We start from the raw sequence: 23,263 nt of genomic DNA, 5'->3' as shown, positions 1-23,263 counted from the left end.
ATAATGGGAAGGATAAGATGTAGCTACGCAGCACACGAAAACGTGGGTGCGCATCCTGACTGCCGCTCTACTAGGATGCCTTTTTGTCCTTTAAAGGGAACCGTCACATCAATCACGCCTTTTTTTTTTTTTTTCCCCTGGTTTTGCTGTAATGGAAGTTATTAGATGTAACGGGAAAACAAACCACATTCACCTCCGCTTCACGGGTGTTCTTTGCCCGAATAACCCCCGCGCCGGTACGCCGGGGGGAGCCGCTCGCCCGGCAATCGCCAGGGGCGGAGGTTTGAGCAGCCATGACCGCACAGCCGCCAACTGCCGGGGGCAGCTGGGGCTCGGCAGGGCCGGGCCGGGCTCCAGCGTTCGCGGGCTTCCCTTGGGAGACCCCCCGGACGCCCCTCAGCTGCCGGGCGAGCAAAGCAGACCCCGCCCCAAGGCCGCAACGGCTCCCACCCCCTGACAGGAGGCGCCCCTCCTTCGCTTGCTTTTGTACAGCGCTTTTTGTTTTTTAATTTGCTGGGGAAGGGGCATTTGGAAGAGGTGGCGGCGAACGGGCGCCAGCCGCCCGGCAGCGCGCCGGAACTGCCCTGACGGCAGCGCGGCCATGGCGCCCGGAAGTGCCGCCCCCGGAGCGCGCACCCGCCCCGCCCCGCCCCGCCCCGCCCCGCCCCGCCCGTTCACGAGCGGAGCATGCGCAGCGCTGCCGGCGGCCGCGGCAGCCCCTGGGCGCGAAGGCGTCACGTTAGCGCCCGCCCCCGCGGCTGCGCCCAGCTCTGTGATTGGCGCTCGGCGGGCGGAAGCGGCCCCGCCCCCAAGCGGTGGCGGGTTGGCGGGAAGGGGCGGTGGGGCCTGCGGTGCTGCTGCGCGTTCGCGTGTGGCGGCGGCGCGCCGGCCCTGCTCGGCCTAACGCCCGCGCTGAGGCAGGGGGGCTGCGAGGTGGTGGTCGGGCCGGGTTCGGTTCGGTTCGGTCCAGTCCAGCCCAGCCCAGCCCAACCGGAGCCATGCAGGCCTTCCTCAAAGGCCCGTCTTCCATCAGCACCAAGCCCCCCGCTGCCAAGGAGAGGGGCGCGGCCGGCGCGGCGGGGAGCAGCGGGGAGGGCAAGAGGCTCAAACCCATCCCCTGGGTGGAGAAATAGTAAGGGCGGCAGTGGGGTCGCCGGCCGGGGTGGCAGTGGCTGGTCGTGCGGGAGTTTCGGCTCTGGAGGGGGTGTGTGGAAGAGGGGGTGGGTGAACAGCGTGGGGGTTACAGCTGTGGGTGTCTCCACCTGCGAGAAGAGCTTTAACTCTTTCTGTTACGGGGGAAAACCAGCCCTGTGAACGGCCATAAGAGCCCTTTGTCGGTATTACTGAGCAGAAAATGTCTCCGTTGCCAATATCAAGTAGTACAGTTTCATTGCTGTGGCTTGGTGCACAAGTGCATTAAATGCTTCTCTTTTGAGAAGCCCTTGATCAGCTCACAAAGTGGTAAAATATTGTAGTATGCAATACAGTTCTGCTTCTAAAAACAGCTCAGGCTGGTGTTTACAATAGAACTAGACGAACAGCTTCCTGAGAAATTAGATCACTTCACTAATACAGACCAGAGGCATTAGACAGATTTCCTGTTATGATTTTTGACCTCAACTACAAAATTTGCTGTAATTCTTCAGTACCTGATGTAATCAGAAAGGGAAATGTTGTTTTTCCCAATTTCAGTTTTCTTCCGAAACTTTGTTAGCTAATAAGTTGCCTTTAATGTCTTTATTTAGTCGTCCCAAAAACGTGGATGAAGTCGCCTTCCAGGATGAAGTTGTTGCTGTGCTGAAAAAGTCCTTGGAAGGTGCTGATGTGAGTGTGATGATAACATCTAATCGAATCAATATGTTTAGGCAGAAACTTTAGCCAGTGGTAACGAAAACTTCTCTTTTTGAACTCAGCAATGATTGTTTTTACAGTGGTACTTTACGAACAAGCTAAGTGGCTTCCTTGTAGTATATCGTGATATATACACATTAGTAAAATTTGTGATGCTACCAGCCCTCTAAACATTGTAAAGTTGTCAGCTCTGTGATGTGGTTTGGAATTCTTCTGGAAAGGCTCAGTTGGTAAACTTCTTGTTAATAGTCTCTAATCTGGAGAGGCTTTTGTTGTCTCTATGATTCAGCTAGTACTTTTGACATTTGTGTTTAAGAGGAGAGGGGAAGTTTTTTCTTTCTTAGAAAAGTCTGGGTTGCCAGTTGTTCGTAAACAGTTCTAGTGATCTATCAGTGCTTTTATGAAACAGCTAAACATTAAAACAAATGTACTGTTTACTAAGCAGGAAAGTTTAAGTGCCAGGTCTGCTACTTAGGTAACGATCCCAAACTTTTTGGATTAACGTTTTCAAGTAAGTCTCTTTGGCTTTAAAATATCTTTGGCTTAAAAAGGTCTGGACATATCAGTCATGTAACATCGCTTAGGTGATGGGTTATGAAGTTCTATTTTGAGCAACAGCTATTTAAAGCCTTACAGCTTCTAGATCAGCAATGTTTTTCAGATTGTGAGCCTGCCACGCTTGTGCGGACTTTTTGCCTCCTGAGCTGAAAAGACAAATTATAACTTTGGCTTGCGGTTACAGGCTTTGTATTTTGCTGTAGCTACCCAAACTCAGCAAGGCATTTGAGAACAAAATCGTACAAATATGTTTAAAAAGGTAACACTTAAAATTTGGATGTTTTTGTTAGTTTTTGAAAGGACTCATTCTGTCAAAGAGGCGAAAGTGTAATTTAAACTCTGAGGAGGCTGATGCTTATTTCAGAAGTTCTTACTGAATTTGAACGTCTTCTGAGATCAAAGAAACAGCTGTGACAATGCTGTAGGTTTGTGTAATGTGCTTTATTTAAACCTTACTGTTGAAAATGAAGAGCCAGTCCTTTGTTGATTGGCTTGTATTTGTAGGCCTTGGTTTGGGAGCTGCTAAACGGAGCAGGACTTTCAAGTCCCTGATATATCTCCATCTGTCTTGCTATAAACTGGGGAGACCAGCGTCCAAGTGGTTTTGAACTGGAGAAGTCGATTTCTCTCTGCCAGGACTGTTGATTTGTTGTTACTTTTTGCAAAGAAACTGACTAGTGTCATAGTATTCTTTAATTTTCTTTTACTTGATGGTAACTTAATGACTGAAAAGAGAGTTGGGTGTAGGATTATCATTGTAATTTACATCTTCACTCGTACTGAAACTTCTAGAAAAGGACTTGGGGTTTGCACTATACGCGGTAACTTTCCCGTAAGCAGGGTGATGTGTGCAGGTATCCTGCTTACCCCTGGCAAGCACAGAAAAATGGATAACCAGATCAGGTTGCAGTCTGTTTAAAAATACTGCCACAGTTACATAAAGGATTAGGCTGTGCTTGGTGAAAAAGTAGTGTAAATACCGGTGATAACTTCAGTGAGTAACAAGCATAAATTAGGTTAAAAGGGAAACAGTATTAAAGTATGGCTTTACTAGAATTAGGAAACAGATTCTTATTAAAATTTTTAACCTGGTAATGCTCGTTTTGAGAACGAGTAGAGTGTGACTCAGCACAGGCATGAAATGATGAACCTCCACGAAAAGGTCTACACTTGCAGTGTGCTGACCTAACATAGTTGTTGGTAAGTTTTCAGCTGTCAGTCAGTAAACGTTTCCTCTCCCTGGAGTTTTCCTAAAAGATAGAGGGAGATAATAATGTTGTGATATCTAATTAAACTTGAAAAATGTTCGTTAGTACTGGATGCAGTTTACTTATTAAAAAGTAGGGAAGCAAGCAGTGAACGATTGGCAGAAAGAACAGGCAAAACTTGAAATTATTTATTTAATACGAATTGATTGGAGATGGAAATTCTTCTATCTGTATTTTTGGAGTACATACACAGTTGAGTCTGTTCTGTTTGTCTCATCTTAGTTGTTAAAATCGGACACTTGTTACCAAACTAGTCTATCTCTTATTTCATTTTCTGATTATGGATTGTGTACTCCTGCGTTTTTCTCTGTTTTTTGGATGTCTGGTTTTACTATTCCCATTCTGTCTGCATTGCTTGCTATATTCAGCATAAAATTCTCTAATCTAATTTTAGTTGACTTTTTAAAAATAGAAAGTTTATTAAGGGCTGGAAGTCAAGTCAGACTGAGAGGTTTGTCTTTTTGCTGTTGATCAGAGGGGACTCTTGGATTCTTGTTCTAAGAATGTAGAACTGGAACATCCCCTGCTGTCAAAGGCTGCAGTTTTAAAGTGCAGCCTAATAATTTGTAAGAGGGATTACTTGAAATAGTAGTATAGAAAGCTATCACTCCTATGCTAATAAGAAAGCTTCTTGATTTCAGCCAAAATTTAGTCATGGCTAACTTGTACAAATTTGGTTTATGTCAACTTTGTTCGTTGTCCCTATGTCTCCTTGTATTTATGGAGATCAGTCGTATTCCCTCTCAGCTTTTGCTTTGCTAAGCTAACTAAATCAAACTCTTAAAAAAAAGTCACTTACAAGATAGGCTCTTCACTCCTTTAGTCACCTTCCGCAGTTTGGATTCGAAGTTTTATTAGCCCCATAGTAGTGTTAGGCATTTTCCATTTGTATTCCAAGTGAACATCCTAGGACCACCATGTTACACAGGCTTACTGTTCCTCTGACTGACAGACAAAGCAAAGTCAGCTTGTATTTTATTCCAGCTGATGAATTCCAGACATCTAGCAGATATTTAGCTATAGTCTCAAATTGAGAGATTTTATACTTTGTGCTGCTAAATGTCATCCTATATTATTGCTGCGGTCTTTGCTGTGCTGCTTTGATCTTCCTGTGTCAGCATATTTCTTTAATGCATTCCTATTTTTCATGCTGAGGTTATTAATTAAATTGTTTGAAAGATCAGTTAACCTAATCTTTTTAAGAAATACTGCTGGTCTCCTCCTTTGAAAAATCCTTGATGGATGTAGAAATTTGCCAGGGCTATGCGTTCCGGTCAGTTGTTGCACGCATCTCTGTGCTTGGTGTTAGGCTCCGTCTGCGTTGTGCTCGCTGCAGTATAGTGCAGGCATTCACGCGCTACCTTGTTCTTACTGCAGTGGAGTTGATGGCAGCACAGAACTCTCAGCAGGGCTTGAAACGGCAGCCTGGGGAGCTGAGAAAGTACGGGATAGTCAACCTGTGACAGATTTTGTCACAGCTGCTGCTAATATTATCCAGACTGTTTGAAGGACATACTTGGATAAGTTTGCATCTCACTGCAGTCATAAGAGTAAGTTCTGTAGGCTGTAGTGATCTCATACGTGGCCTGAAGGGAATATATCAAAATTAATTATAAATTGAAGTATCAGTTTTGATAGAACATATGATGGTGCCACCAAATAACAGCTTGTTCATGCTGTCTTACAAACAGCAACTGTTTGTCCTCCTTTAGGGCACTATATATACTTTTACCTAGAAGTAAAAGACTTGATATTATTTACCAGGAGGAGTAGATAGTTTCTGTTCTATTAGGTGCTCAGATTTTCCTGTTTGTGGTTTGTTTTGTTTCTTTGCTTTTTTAAGAAATGGTGCCTTGCTGTTTCAGCTTCCCAATCTGTTGTTCTATGGCCCACCTGGAACTGGAAAGACTTCCACTATTTTAGCAGCTGCTCGAGAACTCTATGGGTAAGGTGGAATCAAGTTGCTTTGGTGTAATCGACTATTGTGTCTTCTAGTCTTGTGACAGAGTGCCTCTGGTCATTGCCTGTTCTTATGAAGCTTCTAGAAACTTTCTCATACTTTTAAGGTCTTTTTCAGGAATATTCTCACATTCTAGTTCAGCTCTGACGTGAGATTTCTTTCTCATTTGTCCTGTCACAAGTCATTGGTTTTTGTTACCAGTATAGACTTAGAACACTTGAGACTAGCAGCCATGTAACCCTATAACAAAGAGTATGAAAAGAAATTACTTACATATGTCTTACTGAACTTTGTAAAGGAATTCCAGTTTTAATGGTACATTCAGTAAGTTGTTAGCTACACATAGATCTCAAAGCCACTTCATAAAATGTCTGAATTGTAATCTTTCTGTAATGCACCATTGAATTGTGTCTGGAAGTAAAATGTTGGGAATCAGACTGAAGTTCAGCATGTGTACATTCATCAACTCACTTGTAACACTTGGGAGTTTTTGAGTAGTGAATTCAGTGAACCATAAGCAAAAAATGGATGAGAAGGTGGTTTGATGTTATGAGCAAATCTAGTGTTGACTTTAGTACCTCTCTCCCCTCTGCCCCCCATTGTCATCTTTAATTTTTGGCTCATGTAGATTTTTGGAGAGAACCACTTCTAGTTTCATAGTAGGAAGACAACTCCACATTGTGTATCCATTTGAATTCCCAGACCTTAAAGTCCACTGTATTTTTGTATTTTTTTTTTTTTTTTTAAGTCAGAGGTGCTGCTATATAGTACTGCTACTAAATACTGCCTGCATTATACTTTCTAGATGTTTCTTTCTGGCAGTATTGCAGTGGCAGAGCACTGCCAGTGGCTGTATCTGGGCATTTTATGTGTTCTTCCACATTGCTCACAGCATATAAGTAGAAAAGCACATAATACAACACTCTGAACTTAAGAAGCCAACTTCCTACTTTTTTTTTTCCTGGATAACTGATGTAATTTTACAGTTCACTGTTTTCTGCAGTCTGGGAGGCAATTTTAAAAATAGCTAAAGGAAATTCATACCTAACATTTAATTATCTCAATTTAACTGCCTTTTAAAAAAAGTATGCTATTTGAAAAGGCCAGAAGGACTGTTGATGTGCTTTATAACGTGTCATTACAAGATTAGCAGCTAACATGCTGTAATAAAAATTTCGCAGGCCTGAGTTATTCCGGCAAAGAGTCCTTGAGTTAAATGCTTCTGATGAGCGTGGAATACAAGTGATTCGGGAAAAAGTGAAGTCTTTTGCTCAGCTCACTGCATCTGGAAGCCGTTCAGAGTAAGTGCTGGGTAAAGCTGGCTCTGTTTGATGGATCTTCTTGTTTAGGACAAAGCGTGTGGTTGTTTTTGTTTAGGTTAACTTTATAATTCTAATATAAATGATGAGTCAGTGCTGCCCAGAAGTTTGCAACGCACACAGTGCTTTAACTAAGCTCTGACTTCATGCTATTTCATGTTGAGAGTTTGAATACCTGGGAGGAACTTTTATTAGCACTGTTAGAGAGAGGCAGACAGGGAAAACCCCAAAAAGATCAACCCTTTGGGATTTCACAGAATCACAGAATAGTTGAGGTTGGAAGGGACCTCTGGAGATCATCTGGTCCAACCTTCCTGCTGAAGCAGGTTCCCCTAGAATCAGTTGCCCAGGACCATATCCAGATGACTTTTGGTGATATGTTGTTGCCTTTGCAAACGTTATCTGACTGCCATAGAAAAGCTTCTTTGGGTAAATTCTGATGGAAGTCACTTCTCTAGTACCTCTAATCTGCAGCATCTCATACAAGATGTGTGCTAGTTTATAAGAAGCTAACAAGATTCTGGTGTTAGATAGTGAACAGCCCTGTGCAGGTGAAGTCATGTGTGGTAAAACCAAATTGTGGAACGTAGCAGGAAGAAACTGTATGCCAGAACTATCTGGCAAGAAATGGTCTGTGTGTACTGAAATTAGTCTCTTGCTGTGTTCTTTAAAGTTCAGGGAATCAGGAAGCCTGTAAAAAGAAGAGCTGCATTAGTTGTTAAAATAAGAGACTTAAAGCAAGAGTATATATTTTAGAGGACTTTTGCAGTATTCAAGTGTTGGTCTTTCTGTGGGAACTCAGTCCCCTCCCTTTATTACAAATATTGGTCCTTTATCTAAAAATAATAAAAAAAGATTAAACCTCTGAATATGTTCTATTTATTGAGTATAAATACTTAAGTAAAATATGGCTTACCGTTTGCATTGATTTATTATTTTTTTTTAACTTCATCTGTACATTGCATGTCTCCTGGATAACAGATTTCTTATTTTTCAGTGGTAAAGTTTGTCCTCCTTTTAAAATTGTAATCCTGGATGAAGCAGACTCAATGACTTCAGCAGCCCAGGCAGCCTTAAGACGCACAATGGAAAAAGAATCTAAAACAACACGTTTCTGCCTTGTTTGTAACTACATCAGCAGGTATATGTGGCATTTGTTGCTTATTTGGACTTGTTGCTCTTTCTATTCTGTAGTCTTTTTTTTCTTTTTACACTGAGAAGTTGATACCTAGTTTTCATAGTTGGGAGTTAATAGAGATGTAACTATGTGAATACAAGACTGAAGACAATGTTTAGGCATCAACTTTTATTTTTAACAGTGTTGCAATTTTAAGGTTAAGCAACCCTTTTCTGCCTTGATAGCTTTGTCTGTGCGAACTTGACCCATGCGTTCATTTACCAAGCACATACCTTCCTTTCTTTCAGAATAATTGAACCTTTAACATCTCGATGCTCCAAATTTCGCTTCAAGCCTTTGTCAGACAAAATCCAACAGCAGAGACTATTGGACGTTTCTGAGAAGGAACATGTGAAAATTAGTAGTGAGGTAACTTCATGGTTGCCATGTAATTTCATTGTTTAATCCGGTGCATAATTGCATTATAGTGAAAGGGGCTAAGTCACCATACTTTTCCAGACTGCTCAATTGTATTAAATACAATATATAAACTCATTTAGATATTACTCTCCTTCCATAGGTGGGATGAATTTTAAGAGTCTTCCTACAAACCAGAGAAATGTCCACCAGACAAAATCAAAGCAAAACTGTAGGGCTTTTTGTTCTATGCTGAGTATACTTGCATTACACCGTACTTAATTCTGAAATTAATTTATATTAGTGAGAGATTGCTTTGTAACGTGTCTGTTGTGCCTCTCTGTGACAATCTGCTTTAGGCACTACTTCATGTTTTAAAATCAATGCTGAGAAAGTGTACTGGATTTTAATTAACAATGAACATAGAACTTAGCGTTTCCTGACATTATTTTTCAGGCGGTATCTTACCTTGTTAAAGTGTCAGAAGGGGACTTAAGAAAAGCAATTACTTTTCTTCAAAGTGCCACTCGCCTAATGGGTGGGAAAGAGATCACAGAGAAGGTAGTCACTGAAATTGCTGGGGTAAGCTATGCTTTACAGTTTTTCCTGTAATTAGTCTGAAAAGCATTTGTGTGGTAAGCGTACTTGCTACCTGTGTCTACCTTTGCTCAAAGTTTGATTTAAAAATTGGTTTATACCCATTAGTATTGCAGTATTGTACTGATACACCATCCACTAGAATTTTAAAGACTGCCTGATTCTGTATGCTTATTACGTAGCAAGTTTCTTGCTATTTATTCTGTAAGTCAAGGAAAACTGTAAAATAGTCTTATAATTCAAACTGATGTTGAATATTCTGCCCATGAATGCAAAATGTGTTGCCTTTTGTGGGACAGCAGACTAGAATGTCTTTTTGGTGCTTTTATATGTGTGTGTAAGTATAGATCATTGCAAAATATGGTTTGGAAACACCAGAGGGGGATGACTCTCAGTAGCAGCTCATTTTCAACTTAATGTTCACAGTGACAGTGTCTCTTCAAGGATCTGTGTAGATTTTGCTTTTTAACAAAACAGCAGTGATTTCTTCTAGAATGACATAGATAGTACTGGCAGAGACAGGAGAAACCTGAGAGGAAATGCATTTAATAAAACTTGTGTGAAGGTGTTCCCATAGCAACAAAACACCACCTAAAGCAAGAAATGCGAGATGAGGAGTTGAAAAATAAATGAGCTTTAATGATGGACACACTTCCCTTGAAGGTGCTACCGTCATACATAATTGTAAGAGTTGTGATGTTTTCCCTTTGATGGAACCAGAGGCAGTTGCTGCTGTGCATGTTTTACAGAAAAGTTTTAAACAATTTTTTTCTCAGTGAACTCATCATTTAGTTTTGTGTATCTAGCTGTAGAAAAGAGCTGGATTTCACTTACAGATGTCTGTAAATCACAATTTCTAAGAAACCTGGCAGAAGTTGACTGTAATGATAGGAAAGAGAAACATGAAATTCCAGAATTGAATAGTGCTTGTTTAAACCAAAGGTACCAAACTTTACATCTTCATAAAAACTTTGAGTTCTTGGTCGTACATAACTTTTGTGACCCTGGAAAGACCTTAGTACAGAAGATTACTAAAGAAGCTTTGAAACCAAACTGTCCAGACACTCAACTGACAGGAATGACAGTGAGTAGAGAGGAGAATGTCGGCGGTGCTTCCCCGCTCAGAGCTAAATAATGGCATCCGTCAACTTTTTTGTCTTCTGATTTGTTGTCTGATCTTGTTGCATTGGACTTTTCTTGTATGTCCCTGGTGCATCACTGGAGAGAAAACTGGTTTGCTGGTTTGCTTAGGTACAGAGAGCATTGGCTGATCTAGTTGTTAAAGTAGGTCTTCTGCTTAGTCAGTGTCCTGAATAAGCTATTGTGTGATTGGATTTATGAACGTGGCTTTGACAATTCACTATCATTATATATTTTTTTATTTTAATATCACTGATATAGGACAAATATTACAGCCTACCTCCTTCTCTTAAAATGTAGCTAGTCTGTCTTATGTACTTGCTTGAAAAAGGTTGGGTGTGGAGAGGAGTGAAATGCTAAAATGGCTTCCTTCATAGACAGTTTGTATCTGTTACTGGAAGCATCAACTTCAATTTTAAGCTTACAAAGTTGAAATTAAGAAATGCAACTTCTTGTTACAGGTCATCCCTAAAGAAACAACTGATGAAGTGCTGTTTGTGTGCCAGAGTGGTTCATTTGAGAAACTGGAAACGCTGGCAAAGGTAGAGTCCTCTCAGTGCTGTAGCCTGGATATTTTTCTAGGTCACTGCCCTGTGAATCCTTTGTTGCTGGGCTGCAGCTGAGGAATGTTTGGCGTCAGGTCAGTTAGGATGCACATTTGAGGAAGCATGTCTTTTACCAGTTAGTACTCTGATCTTTCCCTTCAGAGGAAGAAACGTCAAAGCTGCAAATAAGATTCCCTACTAGTGTGACTCGGGCTTTCTCCTGAGTTAAGCTGATGACATGTGGAGCTGTTAGGCCAAACCAGGCAGAGCAGGAATTCCTGTCACCTTCTTCATAACATGGAAGTTGTGTTAGATGAGAAGTGTCTGAATAAGACTGGATTAAGCCTTCAGTTTTAAAATATTTCTTGTTAATCTTACAGTACACTAGTGAGTAAGTTTGTCTTACAAACTGCAGTAACTTGGATCTTGCCGGAAAAGGCACAAGCTACTGGTTTGTAGAGGTGAATTTATTTTCTTTAATACAGAAAAGGTTCTTCCTGTCTGAAGAATGGGAGATTCCTAATCTTGGGAGTTTAAAGGACGCTCAGACAATCTTGAACTGGATCTTATATCAAGGAGTAGTCCCTGACAGAGGGGAGCATGCCATAGTACCATTCTCCCTTCCAGTGAAATGTTCCATGCCCTTATAAAAAAGCCAGTATTGATTGAGCCTCTTGCTTTTTACTTGGCTGAGCCACATGGGATAGTTTTGGCAGGACCTCTGGTTTTGAGTCTGGATTTATTCTCCTGTGAGCTTGCAGCAAATCTTAGAATTGTTTTGCCAGGAGTTGTGCAGATGTTGCTGCCGTGTGCTTTCACGTTTATTTACCATGATGTCTAATATGCGTTGATCTTAAGAGGTTAGGATACGGATTTTCAAAATCCTTACAGCTGTTACAGTCTTTCATCAGACCGTGATCTAATCTATAGTAGTATCGTGGAACTGTTCTCTAGTTTCTAGAGTAGGTACTTCATGGTGGGAGTTTGTTTCAAATATTAGTGCTCGATGCACAGATGACACAATTTAATGCATACTTCTGTAAAACATGGGTGTATATTTCGCTGTACAGAAAAATAAGGTTGTACCAACTCTTTTTCTATTTTCATTAACTTGTCTCTGCCTAAATTGTCTCATGGACTACTGTTCTCAATATTTGCTGGTTTTGTAACTGGACACTACTGATTTAAAAAGAAACCAACACAACTATCTTTAATTGCCATGGTTTTTATTTTATTTAAAAAGTTCTGGCCTTACAGATCTGTGTATGCCTTAGGCTAGCAACTACCAAACGAAGAAAATAAATCAAAGTAGGTGGCACTTTAAAATGTGAAGGCGGTGAAACTGCCACATGATGCTAAGCTTTCCTAATTTTAGAATAGATCGGACGGGTTCAGTGGAGGTTGTTAAATGATTAAGATGTCTCTAGCTCACAGAATCCCTAAGATGTAGATTGTCAGAAGCTGGAAGAATATTTGGGCAAAGTCGTTGCTATATGCCTGCCATGCTCTTGCAGTCTTTTGTAAGGGCTCACTATGGATTGCAGTCAGGCAGGCTGCTGGGCTTGTCCTCTGAAATCTGAAAGCTCCATAATAAATTTCAGTACAGTCCTTCACTTCAGACAGAATTTTTCAGATTGGTTTCCCAGTTTGTGGTGGTTCTGCTGCTGAATTATTTCCATTTTCCTCTCTACCTGACAAAGAATCTCATAAATGAAGGGTATGCTGTTGCTCAGCTTGTAAACCAGCTGCACGATAGTGTTGTTGAGAGCGAAGATTACAGCGACAAGCAGAAATCTATCATAGTCGAGAAACTTGCGGTAAGTCTGTGGCTTGAATTAAAAAAAAAACACATTAATCTCCCTGGATTTGTTTTTGTTTACTCACTCTCTCTCTCAAGAGGAGATTTGATACATAATGATTTATTTTGATTTTTAGTTCTGAGTGTTTCTTGGTAGAACCTGAATTTTTGTTCTGAGAAATTTCATGAGAAGAAATTCAAATCTAGTTAAGTGAATTATTAGCCATATTATATTGTTCTAATGGTGCTCAAGCAAGAGGTTTGTGGGTTTTGTTTGGTTTTTAATAATATAAATTCGAGAGGGAAAATCAAGGTGAGATTTCAAGTTGGCACTTAAACAAATTAGGAACTGCAAAATTCAAGTTTTAGTCCCGATGTATAAAATATGCCTTTTCAAAAATGAGTTAATGTGGTAAATTTTGACTAAGAAGTAAAGACGGCTGTGGTAGAGATGGTTTGGGTTGGGACCTTGAAGATATTGCTAAATTCACTGAAGAAAGGCAGATAGTGGTGGTGATGTGCAGTGCGGTGCTCGTAGCAGTTAGCTGCAGAGGAAACGGTGCTTCCCTTCCTCCATATAAACTGTCACACCCCTGGCTTCCTCAAGAAGATGGAGGCTGGAGAGGTAATTTTTCCCACTTTGGTAGGATGGGTATGTGATGTGTGACTGCTGGAGAAGTTGCTGCTAATTAAGTAAACAGTTGGCAAACTTCATCCTGGTGTTCTCCATTGTAACCTGAGATGGCTGTCTTGAGCACCACCATTTTAAAAGGGTCTTACCTTCTCTTTTCTGTTGGCAGGAAGTGGACAAATGCTTGGCAGATGGTGCTGATGAATATTTGCAGCTGATGAGCCTCTGTGCCCTTGTGATGCAGCAGCTAACTCAGAACATCTAACAGGTCCTCAGGCAGCTGCTGGCAGCAGAGTAGAGCAGCTCCTTGTTTCATGGATGGCCAAGGGTCTGAGAGCAGGGACTTGTGTACTTTTTTACTGTTTTTTTTCAATAAAAGGACAGCTCATGCTGGTATGCTCTTATTTTTTTTCGTGCTAGGTTAAAGAGATCCCTGGCTGCTGAGGGGCCAGTTGTGCTCCTGCTTTGCAGTTCTCTGTTGCAGACTTTTATACAGGGAAAGGTAAATGCATCAAGGAGTGTGTACATACCAAATCATCAGCTGGAAGCAGAGAAAGGAGTTGTTCCTTTCAGCCCACCGTCAGCACTGAACACTGCAAAAATCACTTTCTAGTGAATGTATTGCAACACTCAATTCACTCAAGCTATGTAAGAAAGAAAAAAATGCAGGGTGAGGGGTAGTCACATATCAGAGCATGTTCTGCAGAAGTTGCTTTGATGCTCTCAAGTCTCATTCCATCTTGTGTACAATACCAGTTTTAAAAGGTTTTGACTGTTACCTGTGCAAAGAACACAGCTTGTAGGGGGAGGTCAAGTTTCTCTAGGGACTGGTTCCTTTCATGGATGCTACTTAAGTGCAACAGGTGTTCAGTTTATTTGAAAGCTGAATTCCCCATACTGCCCCAGCTTCCTGAACACAGGGGAAAAAAGGCTGCATAATGGATGCAGGCAGTACCAATTATTAAACAAGCCATTTCCTACTCTGATGAAAGGTTATTTCAGTGTTATGGACACAAGTCCATTACCCATGAGCTGTGTCACAGCCTCTGGCACTTCAGGCTCACCCTTTACTAGTCCAAGGTCTTACCCCAACCTGCAATTACTGACAAATAGCAAACCATCAAAGCCCAGTAACAGAGCACAGCAGCTCTGGCCACCAAGCACAAACACACCTCCTGAACCCTTGCAGCACACCTCAGACTAAAGAGCTTTAAACAGGTCAGACAGCTGCTTTCACTCTCCCCTGTCAACAAAACACCCCTCAAACCAAGAAGCAACTACTTACAATTTAAGTGAATATAGAAGTATTTTATTGAACATTCAAACTTCATTAAGACATGTGCAATATGGCAAATTTTACTGGGTTTAACCCTAACTAAGACAATAGTATGATTGCTTGCTTGCTGGGGCTTAGCAACAGGGTCCAGATCACACTTACCACTAATTAAATACTTTATTGAATAAATACATATGAAACAAAAATGCATTTTAATGCTCTTATAAAAGTTTAGAGATTTTGAAAGGCCTTTCCAATTCAATCTGAAGTGTAAGTACATACAATAAAGGAAGATAGGCTAGTTTAACATAATTGGCCGACTTTATACAGCACTTATATCTTTTAGTCCATAAGTAAATTATTAAATGATAAAGAACATCTAATACAACCACTTCTATGGAACTAGGAAATAAATTTCTAATAAAGAAAAAATTTACAGACCCCATGACTTTCCACCCAACCCCAACAGTCTAACCCTAAAGTGGATAAAGCCAATGGCTTTCCCCACAAGAGCTCACGACAGAAAGTCGCTTCGCTTATCAAAAATCTGTATTTCTGATCCGTTATGAGCATTGAGACAAGATTCAATATATCCCCAAAGAAAGAAGCACAATGCACGTTGTGAATCGCCTATTCAGCAATAGCGAGCCACAGCATTCAAAAACACCTCATCCCAGGGATTAAATGAGATCAGCCACATTCATCGGCATCTCCTCTACTGTAGTATTGTAGAAAGTCTCAATGTCTCGCAGGATCCTCTTGTCCTCTTCAGTGACAAAATTTATAGCCACACCTTTTCTGCCAAAACGACCACCCCGGCCAATCCTGCATGAGAAGAAAGCACATTTACACACGAGTTAACTACGCTGATCCACTTCAAATCTCTGCAAGATCCATTGATTAACTGCTGCTCTTTTATCTGCCACTGGCCAGTTCATGCTGTATTTACAGGACCAGCTGCTACCAAAGTCATGTCTGGTCAGGAAAAAACAGCAGTTAGTGCCAACAGTGCAGGAGAAGCGTCCATCCTATGGAGAGTGGTAGAGTTCGAAAAGGTTACTCTTTTGGCTGCAAAGCAAGATCTTTATTTAATGCTGGGTACTGTGGTATGAAGTTCTGAGCTCAATCTCCCTCCCCTCTGTTCAACTAACACCCCCAGACCACATGCATCCAGTCCCAAGCACATGGCATACGAAAGGTAAGCCATCATTCAAAAATCAGTCTGTTCCAGATTTAATCCAATTATATCCAGTAACATGGAACAGCACACTCAACTTGAGAATTTTAATTCAATGTAAGTGTTTCTAGTGGGAAAACTTAAGTTTTTTTTAAAAAACAGAAAAATCCAAGCCGACATTTTTGTGTAAGCTCCAGCCAGTCACTAACGCATCACAGTGCGGTTCAGGTGCACCCACCATCGGTTCTACCTTCCTGCAGGCTGCACAGTACGCGCCTGTAGTCAGCAAGAGCTCAACACAGAAACAGCTCATGAAACTCGGTGAACAAGCAGGACAAAAAATATAAACACCAACTCGCTCTTCATTCAAACTACGCCGCTTATGAATCCACATCCTAAATTACATCAACACCATTTCTGAGCACCATCTTGTGTCACCAACTGCTGCTACTGACTCCTGTATTTTTTTTTTACATCAAGTAACAAAGCACAGTTTACTTCATTTATTGACAATCACTAGCAGTTAACTAAACCTAGGGAAACAAAACTCAAATTGCTACCAGAAGACACACACCATGGAGGAAAGAATCCCACTGCAAGGAGCCACCAAGAGCAAACAGGGCACATAAAACATGAACACAGTTGGACCTCCAGGAGCAAAGGCAGGCAGTCCTATACAACTGGTTTGCTCAGAGTATTACGGTCCAGTCACTGAGCAGCAGCAACTGAAGATTAGCTAGGACCTACGGATGGAGCTAACACTGTGTCAAGGCACTATGCCACTACCGGCTTTTGGTATCATCCTCCAGAGCCTACATGACGACAAGGCCATTCAGTAGCTGGCAGTTTCCCTGAATCTCAGCAATGACTGACTGATGAGCCATCACCAAACACACATCTAAGTTTTCCCACTGCTTTGTTATCTACAAGTTTTGCTCCTCCCTCGTTTTGCAGCCACAGCTGTGCACGTCAGGGCTTTTTTAAAGCAAAACCACAAGTAGTTTTTTTAGCAGCTACTGTATGAATGGATGCATAACACCTCCCACTCTTGGTGAGGACTGAAGGGAAAAACGAGGTGAGGTTCTGTGCCGATTTCTGTAGAGGATGTGACATTCAGCATAGTGCAACAGCTGCACATCAGAGCCCACTCACCTGTGAATATAGTTTTCACGATTGGTTGGCAGGTCATAATTTATAACCAGTGACACTTGCTGCACGTCAATGCCACGAGCCTGAAAAGAAATACAGGGTCTTCAATGCAAGTCCCAGACTTGAGGTTAAATTATTTATCCCGTGCTGTTGTCGACCACAAGGTTAGTGATGAACTACAACTGTGTAGTCCATAGTGGAGCGTAGTCTTTACTCTTCCAAGAAGCTCCAAACAGTTCAGGCTACAAGAACCTTCACTGAATTATGAAGCTTTTGGCACCAGATTTGAAGAGAAATATGTTCAGCCTGAGATAAATACTCACCAGCAAGTCAGTGGTGATCAGGACACGGCTTGATCCTGACCTAAACTCCCTCATGATAACATCCCGTTCCTTCTGGTCCATGTCACCATGCTGTAGAGTTAAAAAGTTCTAATTACTACAGTTCCAACATTCCAGACTAGAATATCCTTTAAAAACCAAAGTGTTGTATGAAACCCAGCGTCCCTGCCTGCCGTGGGAACAAAGCAGGTAGGGATAGAAGGAAGCATTTTTCTTTAAGCAGGGGGAACGATAATACAGCACTGCACAGCTATATTATAACTTTCCTGCTTTTCACTCCAACGTAGCTCATTATTTGTTTTTCAGGATGTACACAGCATTTCAGAAGTTACGTGGAAGTATCAATTCTTACCAGAGCTGAGACTGTGAAGTCCCTGGCATGCATTTTCTCTGTAAGCCAGTCCACTTTTCTCCTTGTATTCAGGAAAATAACAGCCTGTGTAATGGTCAGCGTCTCATACAAATCACAAAGAGTATCCAGCTTCCATTCCTGAACAGAAGAAAGGAGATCAGGAAACGCATCACGCCACTGACAGTTCAGTACGTAAGGGTCCCAAACAAGGAACGGAACTCAAAAGCAACCACCCATTAAGCATGCCCTAGTGTGCCATGATAATCTGACCCAAAAAGCTGGAACGAGACATCAAGCGCAGTTTCTGTATCAACTGTTGCACCAAATCTTAAGACACAGGACACTGGACATTAAGAAAGAGGTCCACCCTAGTCATTGTTGATCCAGTGCATAGTTTTTCTTCTTCTTGCGTGTACTCTACTAGCATTACTACAGAAACCAAAGCTCAGCCTTGGTTTCTGTAATTTTAGCACAGTGCTTTAACAAGAAGGTAGGAGAACTTCAGCTTAACTTGTCCAGCCAGAGCAAGTACAACTGATGATACCAACCTCTCTTTCAACATTAATGTAGAATTGCTTGATACCCTCCAGAGTCAGTTCTTCCTTCTTCACCAAAATGCGTATGGGATCTCTCATGAACTTTTTGGTCACTTCCAACACATCCATTGGCATTGTAGCCGACAGCAACACAACCTAGAACGCATTGTTTGGCGTTAGCATGTGCCTAGGACACCAGCTTTGATTTTAGACAACTCAGCAGTTCTCAGCTACACTGTAAGCAAAGCTGCATCCATCAATTTAACCATATAAAAGGGTTTTTACCTGGATGTTTGTGCTTAATTTTTGAAAGATCTCATAAATCTGATCCTTAAATCCACGGCTCAACATTTCATCAGCTTCATCCAGAACAAACATTTTGATCCATTTAGGTGCTATTAAAAAAAGAAACAAGGAGTATCTCAAAAGTTTCAGAAACACGCTAAATACTTATTAATATCATTCTTTTATGACTCAGCTTTCCAGCCCAACTCTCCACAATGCCAGCAAGTGCATTACTTAAGCTCTTACTGGATATGGAATTTATACTGGAAATTTGTTATCAAGAGCAAAACTGAATTCATACTTACAAAGGTAGCGTCTGTTTAACATATCAAATACACGCCCTGGAGTTCCGACCACAATGTGCGGAGCCTCAGCCTGAAGCTTCTGCATTTCATTGCGAACATTTGTACCACCAATACAAGCATGGCATGTTGCTCCCATGTAGTCTCCAAGGGCCAGAATTACCTTTTGAATCTAAAATAAAACCCTTCTGTTAGTAATAGTTCCTGGTACATTAAAGGTTAAGTCCTGTTATCGTTGCTGCTTATGGACTTCGGAAGTCAGAAGAGCAAACAAGGATTATGCAGCTCAAATGGTTAGAAAAGTTTTGCCAACTACTTAAGTTGTTCACTAGCAAACTTAAGTCAGAGAGGCACTTCGATTTCGTCCTTCCTAGCTGAACTAGCGACTACCATTCATCTGCTATTATTAAGTTAACAAGCAGAGCCTCCAGAAGTTAACTCAAGTTCTGAACTGTTGAGGCCTGCATGCTGAACAGTTGCAAAAAGTTCATAAAGTGTCCAACCAGAGCTACACGCCAGGCTTCAAAACAAGTCTCACTTCACCAACGTCTTCAGAGTAGAACAAAGGCTAAGCATTATGATCAGAGGTTTTGTTCCACACATTTTTTTAAAAATAAATTTCTTTCCTGTCTGACCAAGTATATTTAGTTTTACCTTCAAGAAGAATCTTCACGATAGCACTGGCGTTTCAGTATATTCTAGTTGAAAAAACAGGAAGTTGCATATAATCTCTTTTTCTACTCTATTTTGAATTCTATTTAACACCTCATCTTAAGACCTTACATTACTGACACACATTCACCCTAAAAATTAAGCATCCTTTAAGTCTTGTTAAACACTCCCACTTAGTAGAACAGGATACCAAGCCTTGAAGGTGAAGTAAACATGCAATAACATTTAGTCAGGAAAACATCACAAAAATACAAAAACAATGAAGTGACCACATGCGCACTGCAGTTTTCATGTTGCACAACTGCACGCAAGTTCCAATAGCTTCCAAAAATAAGTTTTGTTTCCACTCAGAACACTGTGCTTTAATAACATTATCTTGTGTTTTGTTTTTGTTTTTTTTTTTCTGCTGAAGATGCTCCCTCAGAACTATAGACAGCGTAGCAGCTGGCTCCTGCAACCCTGCCCCAGCACACCCTCCATGTGCATCAACTCGACTTTTCAAGCAGGCAGAGAACTTGTGGGACAGAAGCCAGTTTATATCCCCCATTACTCAACACAAAAAGGGTTCTGAATGGATATTATTACAGCCCCTTAAGAAGTCTGTTTATTGTCTCACAGTTGTGAAACCTGAAACCTATGCAACACACAAGCAGCTTTTTTTTTTAACTACACTATCAATACCTGTTGAGCCAGTTCTCTGGTAGGGGCCAATACTAGTGCTTGGGTCTCCTTGAGATCAATCTCCAACTGCTGCAGGATGGAAATAGCAAATGTGGCTGTCTTGCCAGTACCTGACTGAGCTTGAGCAATCACATCATACCCTAAAAAAAGTAGGATACACATTTACTGCTCCCACACAGGTCATTCATGTTTAGTTTTATTTTATTCCCTTTGACATAAGTGATCAGTATTAAGAGTTCTTCTCTCCATTTCAGGTCAGTCCCGAAAGATGGTATACCATCATATCACTTGTCCAGTAAAGATTACAAATAGGTATTATTGCACACAAATAAAACAGCATATACATTTTACAACGCTCTCCCTAATTATCTGATGTTGGTTATCAACAAACGAATCACGTGCATACCTTTGATGCATGGAATAATAGCTCTCTGCTGAATAGCTGAAGGCTTCTCAAAACCATATGCATAAATGCCCCTTAGAAGGGATTCTTTTAAATTCATATCATCAAAATTGTCAACAATCTCATTCCAATTGCTCTGTAATAAAGAAAAAAAAAAAAACAGAAAATATTAAATTCAACACCTAAACACCTACATCGGTGTTTAATCTCTCAAGTCAGTTCGCATGTGCTTACCTCAATGACACCATCAGGGTCCATTCCCTCTGGGCCGCCATGGTCTCTGTCACCAAACAGAACAAGCTGTTAGCACAGTAACAACTAAAACGCAGAAGCAAGCGGTCACCTTGGCTGCCAAAACCCGTATCTGGAACCGGTGACAGATCATTCTAGCAGGAGCTTTGATATTTTGCCAATGAAGGAGCTCCCACCCTCTCCCCACTAGCCTGGGTGCCGCTAACCCAAGTCCTCAGCTCTTAAAGCGACAGAAGATCTTCAAGCCACAGCGAGGCTCACAGTGAAGAAAAAAACCCACCGGAAAAACACCGCCCAACCCCGCGGAAACACCCTCGCCTACTGAAACAACGAGCCGGCACGACGGCGACCGCCCGCCGCGGGGCACAGCGCCCCCCTCTCGGGAGGCAGCTGCTCGGGCGGGGCTCTGCGTGCCGGGCCCCGCGGCTGCGGGGAGGGAGGGAGGGAGCGAGCGGGGCCACGGCGGCCACTGCGCGCTCTAAGCCGGCTCAGCGGCGGCGCCAGGCGGGGGGGGGTGCGGCGGGGAGGGGGCGGCCTCAGCCCGGCTCCGCCGCGGCTGCCCCCCGCCGCCCCGCCCCAGCGCCCGGCAACTCTCGCGAGAGCTCCACCCCCGGGATTGCGCAAAGCGGGCGCCGCGCGCAGGCGGAGGAAGGCGCCGGGCGATCGCCCAGGGGGCCGCGCCCCTCCCCGAAAAAAAAAAAATGGTCTCGCCCTCAGCCGGGACCGCAACCCCGGGGCGAACCAAGGGCGGAAGGCGGGCGGGGGGGAACCCGGGCAGAGAGGGGGAAGAGAATTTTAAGAAAAAAATCCTGAACAAGGCGCTCAAACGCTGTAATTACGAGTCTGCTAAGGGTGCATGCGGAAATAAAAAGCAGCCCTTCTCTAGGGCTGAGAGTCGCTAAGAAAATCAGCAACGAAAAAGCAATCCCCAAGGAAGGGAATTAAACCCCTGTTAAACCGCGAGCAAGGGGAGAGCCGGGGCCGAAACGTCTAGAAGCAGGAGGGGCCGGGGCACCGGGCGCTGTCTGACCGCAGCACCGAGCCGCCCTCACGGCGCAGTCTCGAGCGCGCAGGCAACCCCCACCACACAGCCCTCCTTCCCTCTCCCTGGCCGCCTCCGCCCAGCCCACCGAGCCCCCTTAAGAGGAAAAGGTCCGGGGCCTCTGCGTGCCGCGCCATACCTGCTATAATCCGCGGAGCCGCCTGACATGTTCCGAACACGAGCTCTGTCCTCAACTGAAAAGACAAACCCTCCGCGGCGCCCCCTTTATATATCCGCCCTGCTGCCGGACTCGTTTCGCTCTGCTCTGCGCATGGATCTACACGTCAGGCCTCGGCGAAAAAAGCACGAATGCCCCCGGATTGAGCTCCCTTCCTAAGAGATTCCCCTCACCCTACTGCTTGAGATACTCTGGAGGGGCTGCCTGAGCCACTGGGGGCCATGAGGTCAGGGGAACGTGGAACTACTTTTTTCTCCGGATGCGGAAGGATATTGCACCATTGACGGCGTGACAGCGACTCACTCCTTCCTCTCGCTCAGCCCCCCCCGCCCCTCTGCTGTGCACGGGGTTTCCCGCTCCAGCCCCTGCTGCAGCGCGGGGGAGGGGGAGCGGGCGGCTGGAGCGGGGGGTATCGGTGGGAAAGGGCGGGGGAGGCGCGGCCCGGGGCTGGCGGGGCGCGGGGGGCACGCGGCCGGGCTGAGGGGGCACGGAGCAGCCCCTGTGGCCGCAGCTGGGGCGGGCAGAGCGGCTCCCTGTCATGGCTGCATTGCCTCCGCCATGTCGGTTATTTTTAAAGCCCCCGTGCCTGGAGTGGGGGGGTGACAGAGGAGAGCGGCTTCCTCGGGTGGGAGGCGGCGGCTGTGGCGGGCTCCTGTGCCGCGAGGCTCGCCTCCTCCTCCTCCCCACACACAGCAATGTCTCCCTCCTGCTCCCGACTAGGCAAAACGTACCCTGGCTTCTCCCTCCTCGCTTTCCGACGAGGGGCAGGAAGGGGCTGAGCCCCCGTTGCTTCGGCGAGAGCGCAGCGCGGGGTGGCGGGGAGCGGCGGCCGGAGGGGCCGTGAGGGGCCGGCGGGAAGATGGCGCCTCCCGAACGCTCCCCGCAGCCCCGGCCCCGCCAGGTGTGTGTGGAACCCGGGCCCGGCGGTGCTCCGTGCCCCGGGCTGGGGGCAGCAGCCGGCTGAATCATGGAAATTCGTCACGGGGTGTTAAAGGTGGATGATTTCTACAGGAGATGGAGGAGAGTGTCTGTAGTCGTTAGGCAGGATGGTCCTCGGGGCGCTGCCGAAAACACGGTGCTGTGATGTGCTGTAGTACGGCCATATCCGCAAAAAAAAAAAAACCCAAAAAACCCTGTCAAGATTGATTTAAAGGTTAGTGTAATCCAAAGTAAAGCGGTAAGGAAAATGTTACTGTGCACGCTGATTCAATGAAATGATCAGAGATCATGCCCGTTGCTTTCATGCTGTTGTTGTAGAAAAAAATATCGATCCTTTTAATGCTCTTCTCAGGTTTTACAATAATTTGTTCATCAATATTTCTTATAAATACAAATAATATAAATTGTAAGCAATAATTTGTGCCAACTTTAATAGGTTTATGTGTGTCACTTCTCAAACTTGTTTCCATAGTGATT

The 23,263-nt window shown here is 43.5% G+C and overlaps 2 protein-coding genes and 3 non-coding genes across 7 annotated transcripts; 1 reads left to right on the top strand and 4 right to left on the bottom strand.

Annotated features, from left to right (window-relative positions):
* Positions 1–998: 998 nt before the first annotated feature.
* On the top strand, positions 999–13,537 carry RFC4 (replication factor C subunit 4). The gene is made up of 10 exons (XM_009984413.2): positions 999–1,132; positions 1,746–1,824; positions 5,543–5,622; positions 6,819–6,938; positions 7,954–8,097; positions 8,382–8,502; positions 8,947–9,072; positions 10,689–10,769; positions 12,473–12,589; positions 13,371–13,537. Exons 1-10 carry the CDS (start codon positions 999–1,001, stop codon positions 13,464–13,466), a joined length of 1,098 nt encoding a protein of 365 aa, XP_009982715.2. The 3' UTR covers positions 13,467–13,537.
* Positions 13,538–14,488: 951 nt separating this feature from the next.
* EIF4A2 (eukaryotic translation initiation factor 4A2) lies at positions 14,489–22,102 on the bottom strand. 3 transcript variants are annotated; one of them, XM_086618206.1, is made up of 11 exons: positions 21,804–22,102; positions 20,610–20,653; positions 20,379–20,511; positions 19,973–20,112; positions 18,623–18,791; positions 18,318–18,427; positions 18,045–18,188; positions 17,497–17,634; positions 17,127–17,216; positions 16,807–16,886; positions 14,489–15,302 (listed from the first exon to the last, which is right to left on the bottom strand). In XM_086618206.1, the coding sequence occupies exons 1-11, from the start codon at positions 21,835–21,837 to the stop codon at positions 15,158–15,160; spliced, it is 1,227 nt and encodes a 408-aa protein (XP_086474332.1). In that variant the 5' UTR covers positions 21,838–22,102; the 3' UTR covers positions 14,489–15,157. The 3 variants fall into 3 exon arrangements, with proteins under 3 accessions (XP_086474332.1, XP_086474331.1, XP_086474330.1); XM_086618205.1 differs by having other exon boundaries at positions 20,610–20,660; positions 21,808–22,102; XM_086618204.1 differs by having other exon boundaries at positions 20,610–20,655; positions 21,809–22,100.
* Positions 17,290–17,416, bottom strand: LOC147528129 (small nucleolar RNA SNORA63). The gene has a single exon (XR_015222472.1). It is a non-coding gene; the product is annotated as a small nucleolar RNA SNORA63 (small nucleolar RNA).
* LOC147528128 (small nucleolar RNA SNORA81) lies at positions 17,808–17,988 on the bottom strand. The gene has a single exon (XR_015222473.1). It is a non-coding gene; the product is annotated as a small nucleolar RNA SNORA81 (small nucleolar RNA).
* Positions 20,190–20,262, bottom strand: LOC147528127 (small nucleolar RNA SNORD2). The gene has a single exon (XR_015222424.1). It is a non-coding gene; the product is annotated as a small nucleolar RNA SNORD2 (small nucleolar RNA).
* Positions 22,103–23,263: the final 1,161 nt, after the last annotated feature.

The sequence above is a fragment of the Tauraco erythrolophus genome, chromosome 11, assembly GCF_009769465.1.
Source record: "Tauraco erythrolophus isolate bTauEry1 chromosome 11, bTauEry1.pri, whole genome shotgun sequence".
Lineage (NCBI taxonomy): Eukaryota > Metazoa > Chordata > Aves > Musophagiformes > Musophagidae > Tauraco > Tauraco erythrolophus.
Note: the sequence above shows the minus strand (reverse complement) of the source record. Positions and strands in the feature narration are given on the sequence as shown.

Bases quoted from the DNA above. Each gene is read 5' to 3' on its own strand.
- EIF4A2 (XM_086618205.1), bottom strand. From the start codon at position 21,837: ATGTCAGGCGGCTCCGCGGATTATAGCAGG. The intron at 20,661-21,807 runs TATGGCGCGGCA...GTTCTGTTTGGT, and splicing joins GCTCCGCGGATTATAGCAGG to GACAGAGACCATGGCGGCCC. The intron at 20,512-20,609 runs GTAAGCACATGC...TCTTTATTACAG, and splicing joins ACCCTGATGGTGTCATTGAG to AGCAATTGGAATGAGATTGT.
- RFC4 (XM_009984413.2), top strand. From the start codon at position 999: ATGCAGGCCTTCCTCAAAGGCCCGTCTTCCATCAGCACCAAGCCCCCC. The intron at 8,503-8,946 runs GTAACTTCATGG...ATTATTTTTCAG, and splicing joins ATGTGAAAATTAGTAGTGAG to GCGGTATCTTACCTTGTTAA. The intron at 10,770-12,472 runs GTAGAGTCCTCT...TACCTGACAAAG, and splicing joins AACTGGAAACGCTGGCAAAG to AATCTCATAAATGAAGGGTA.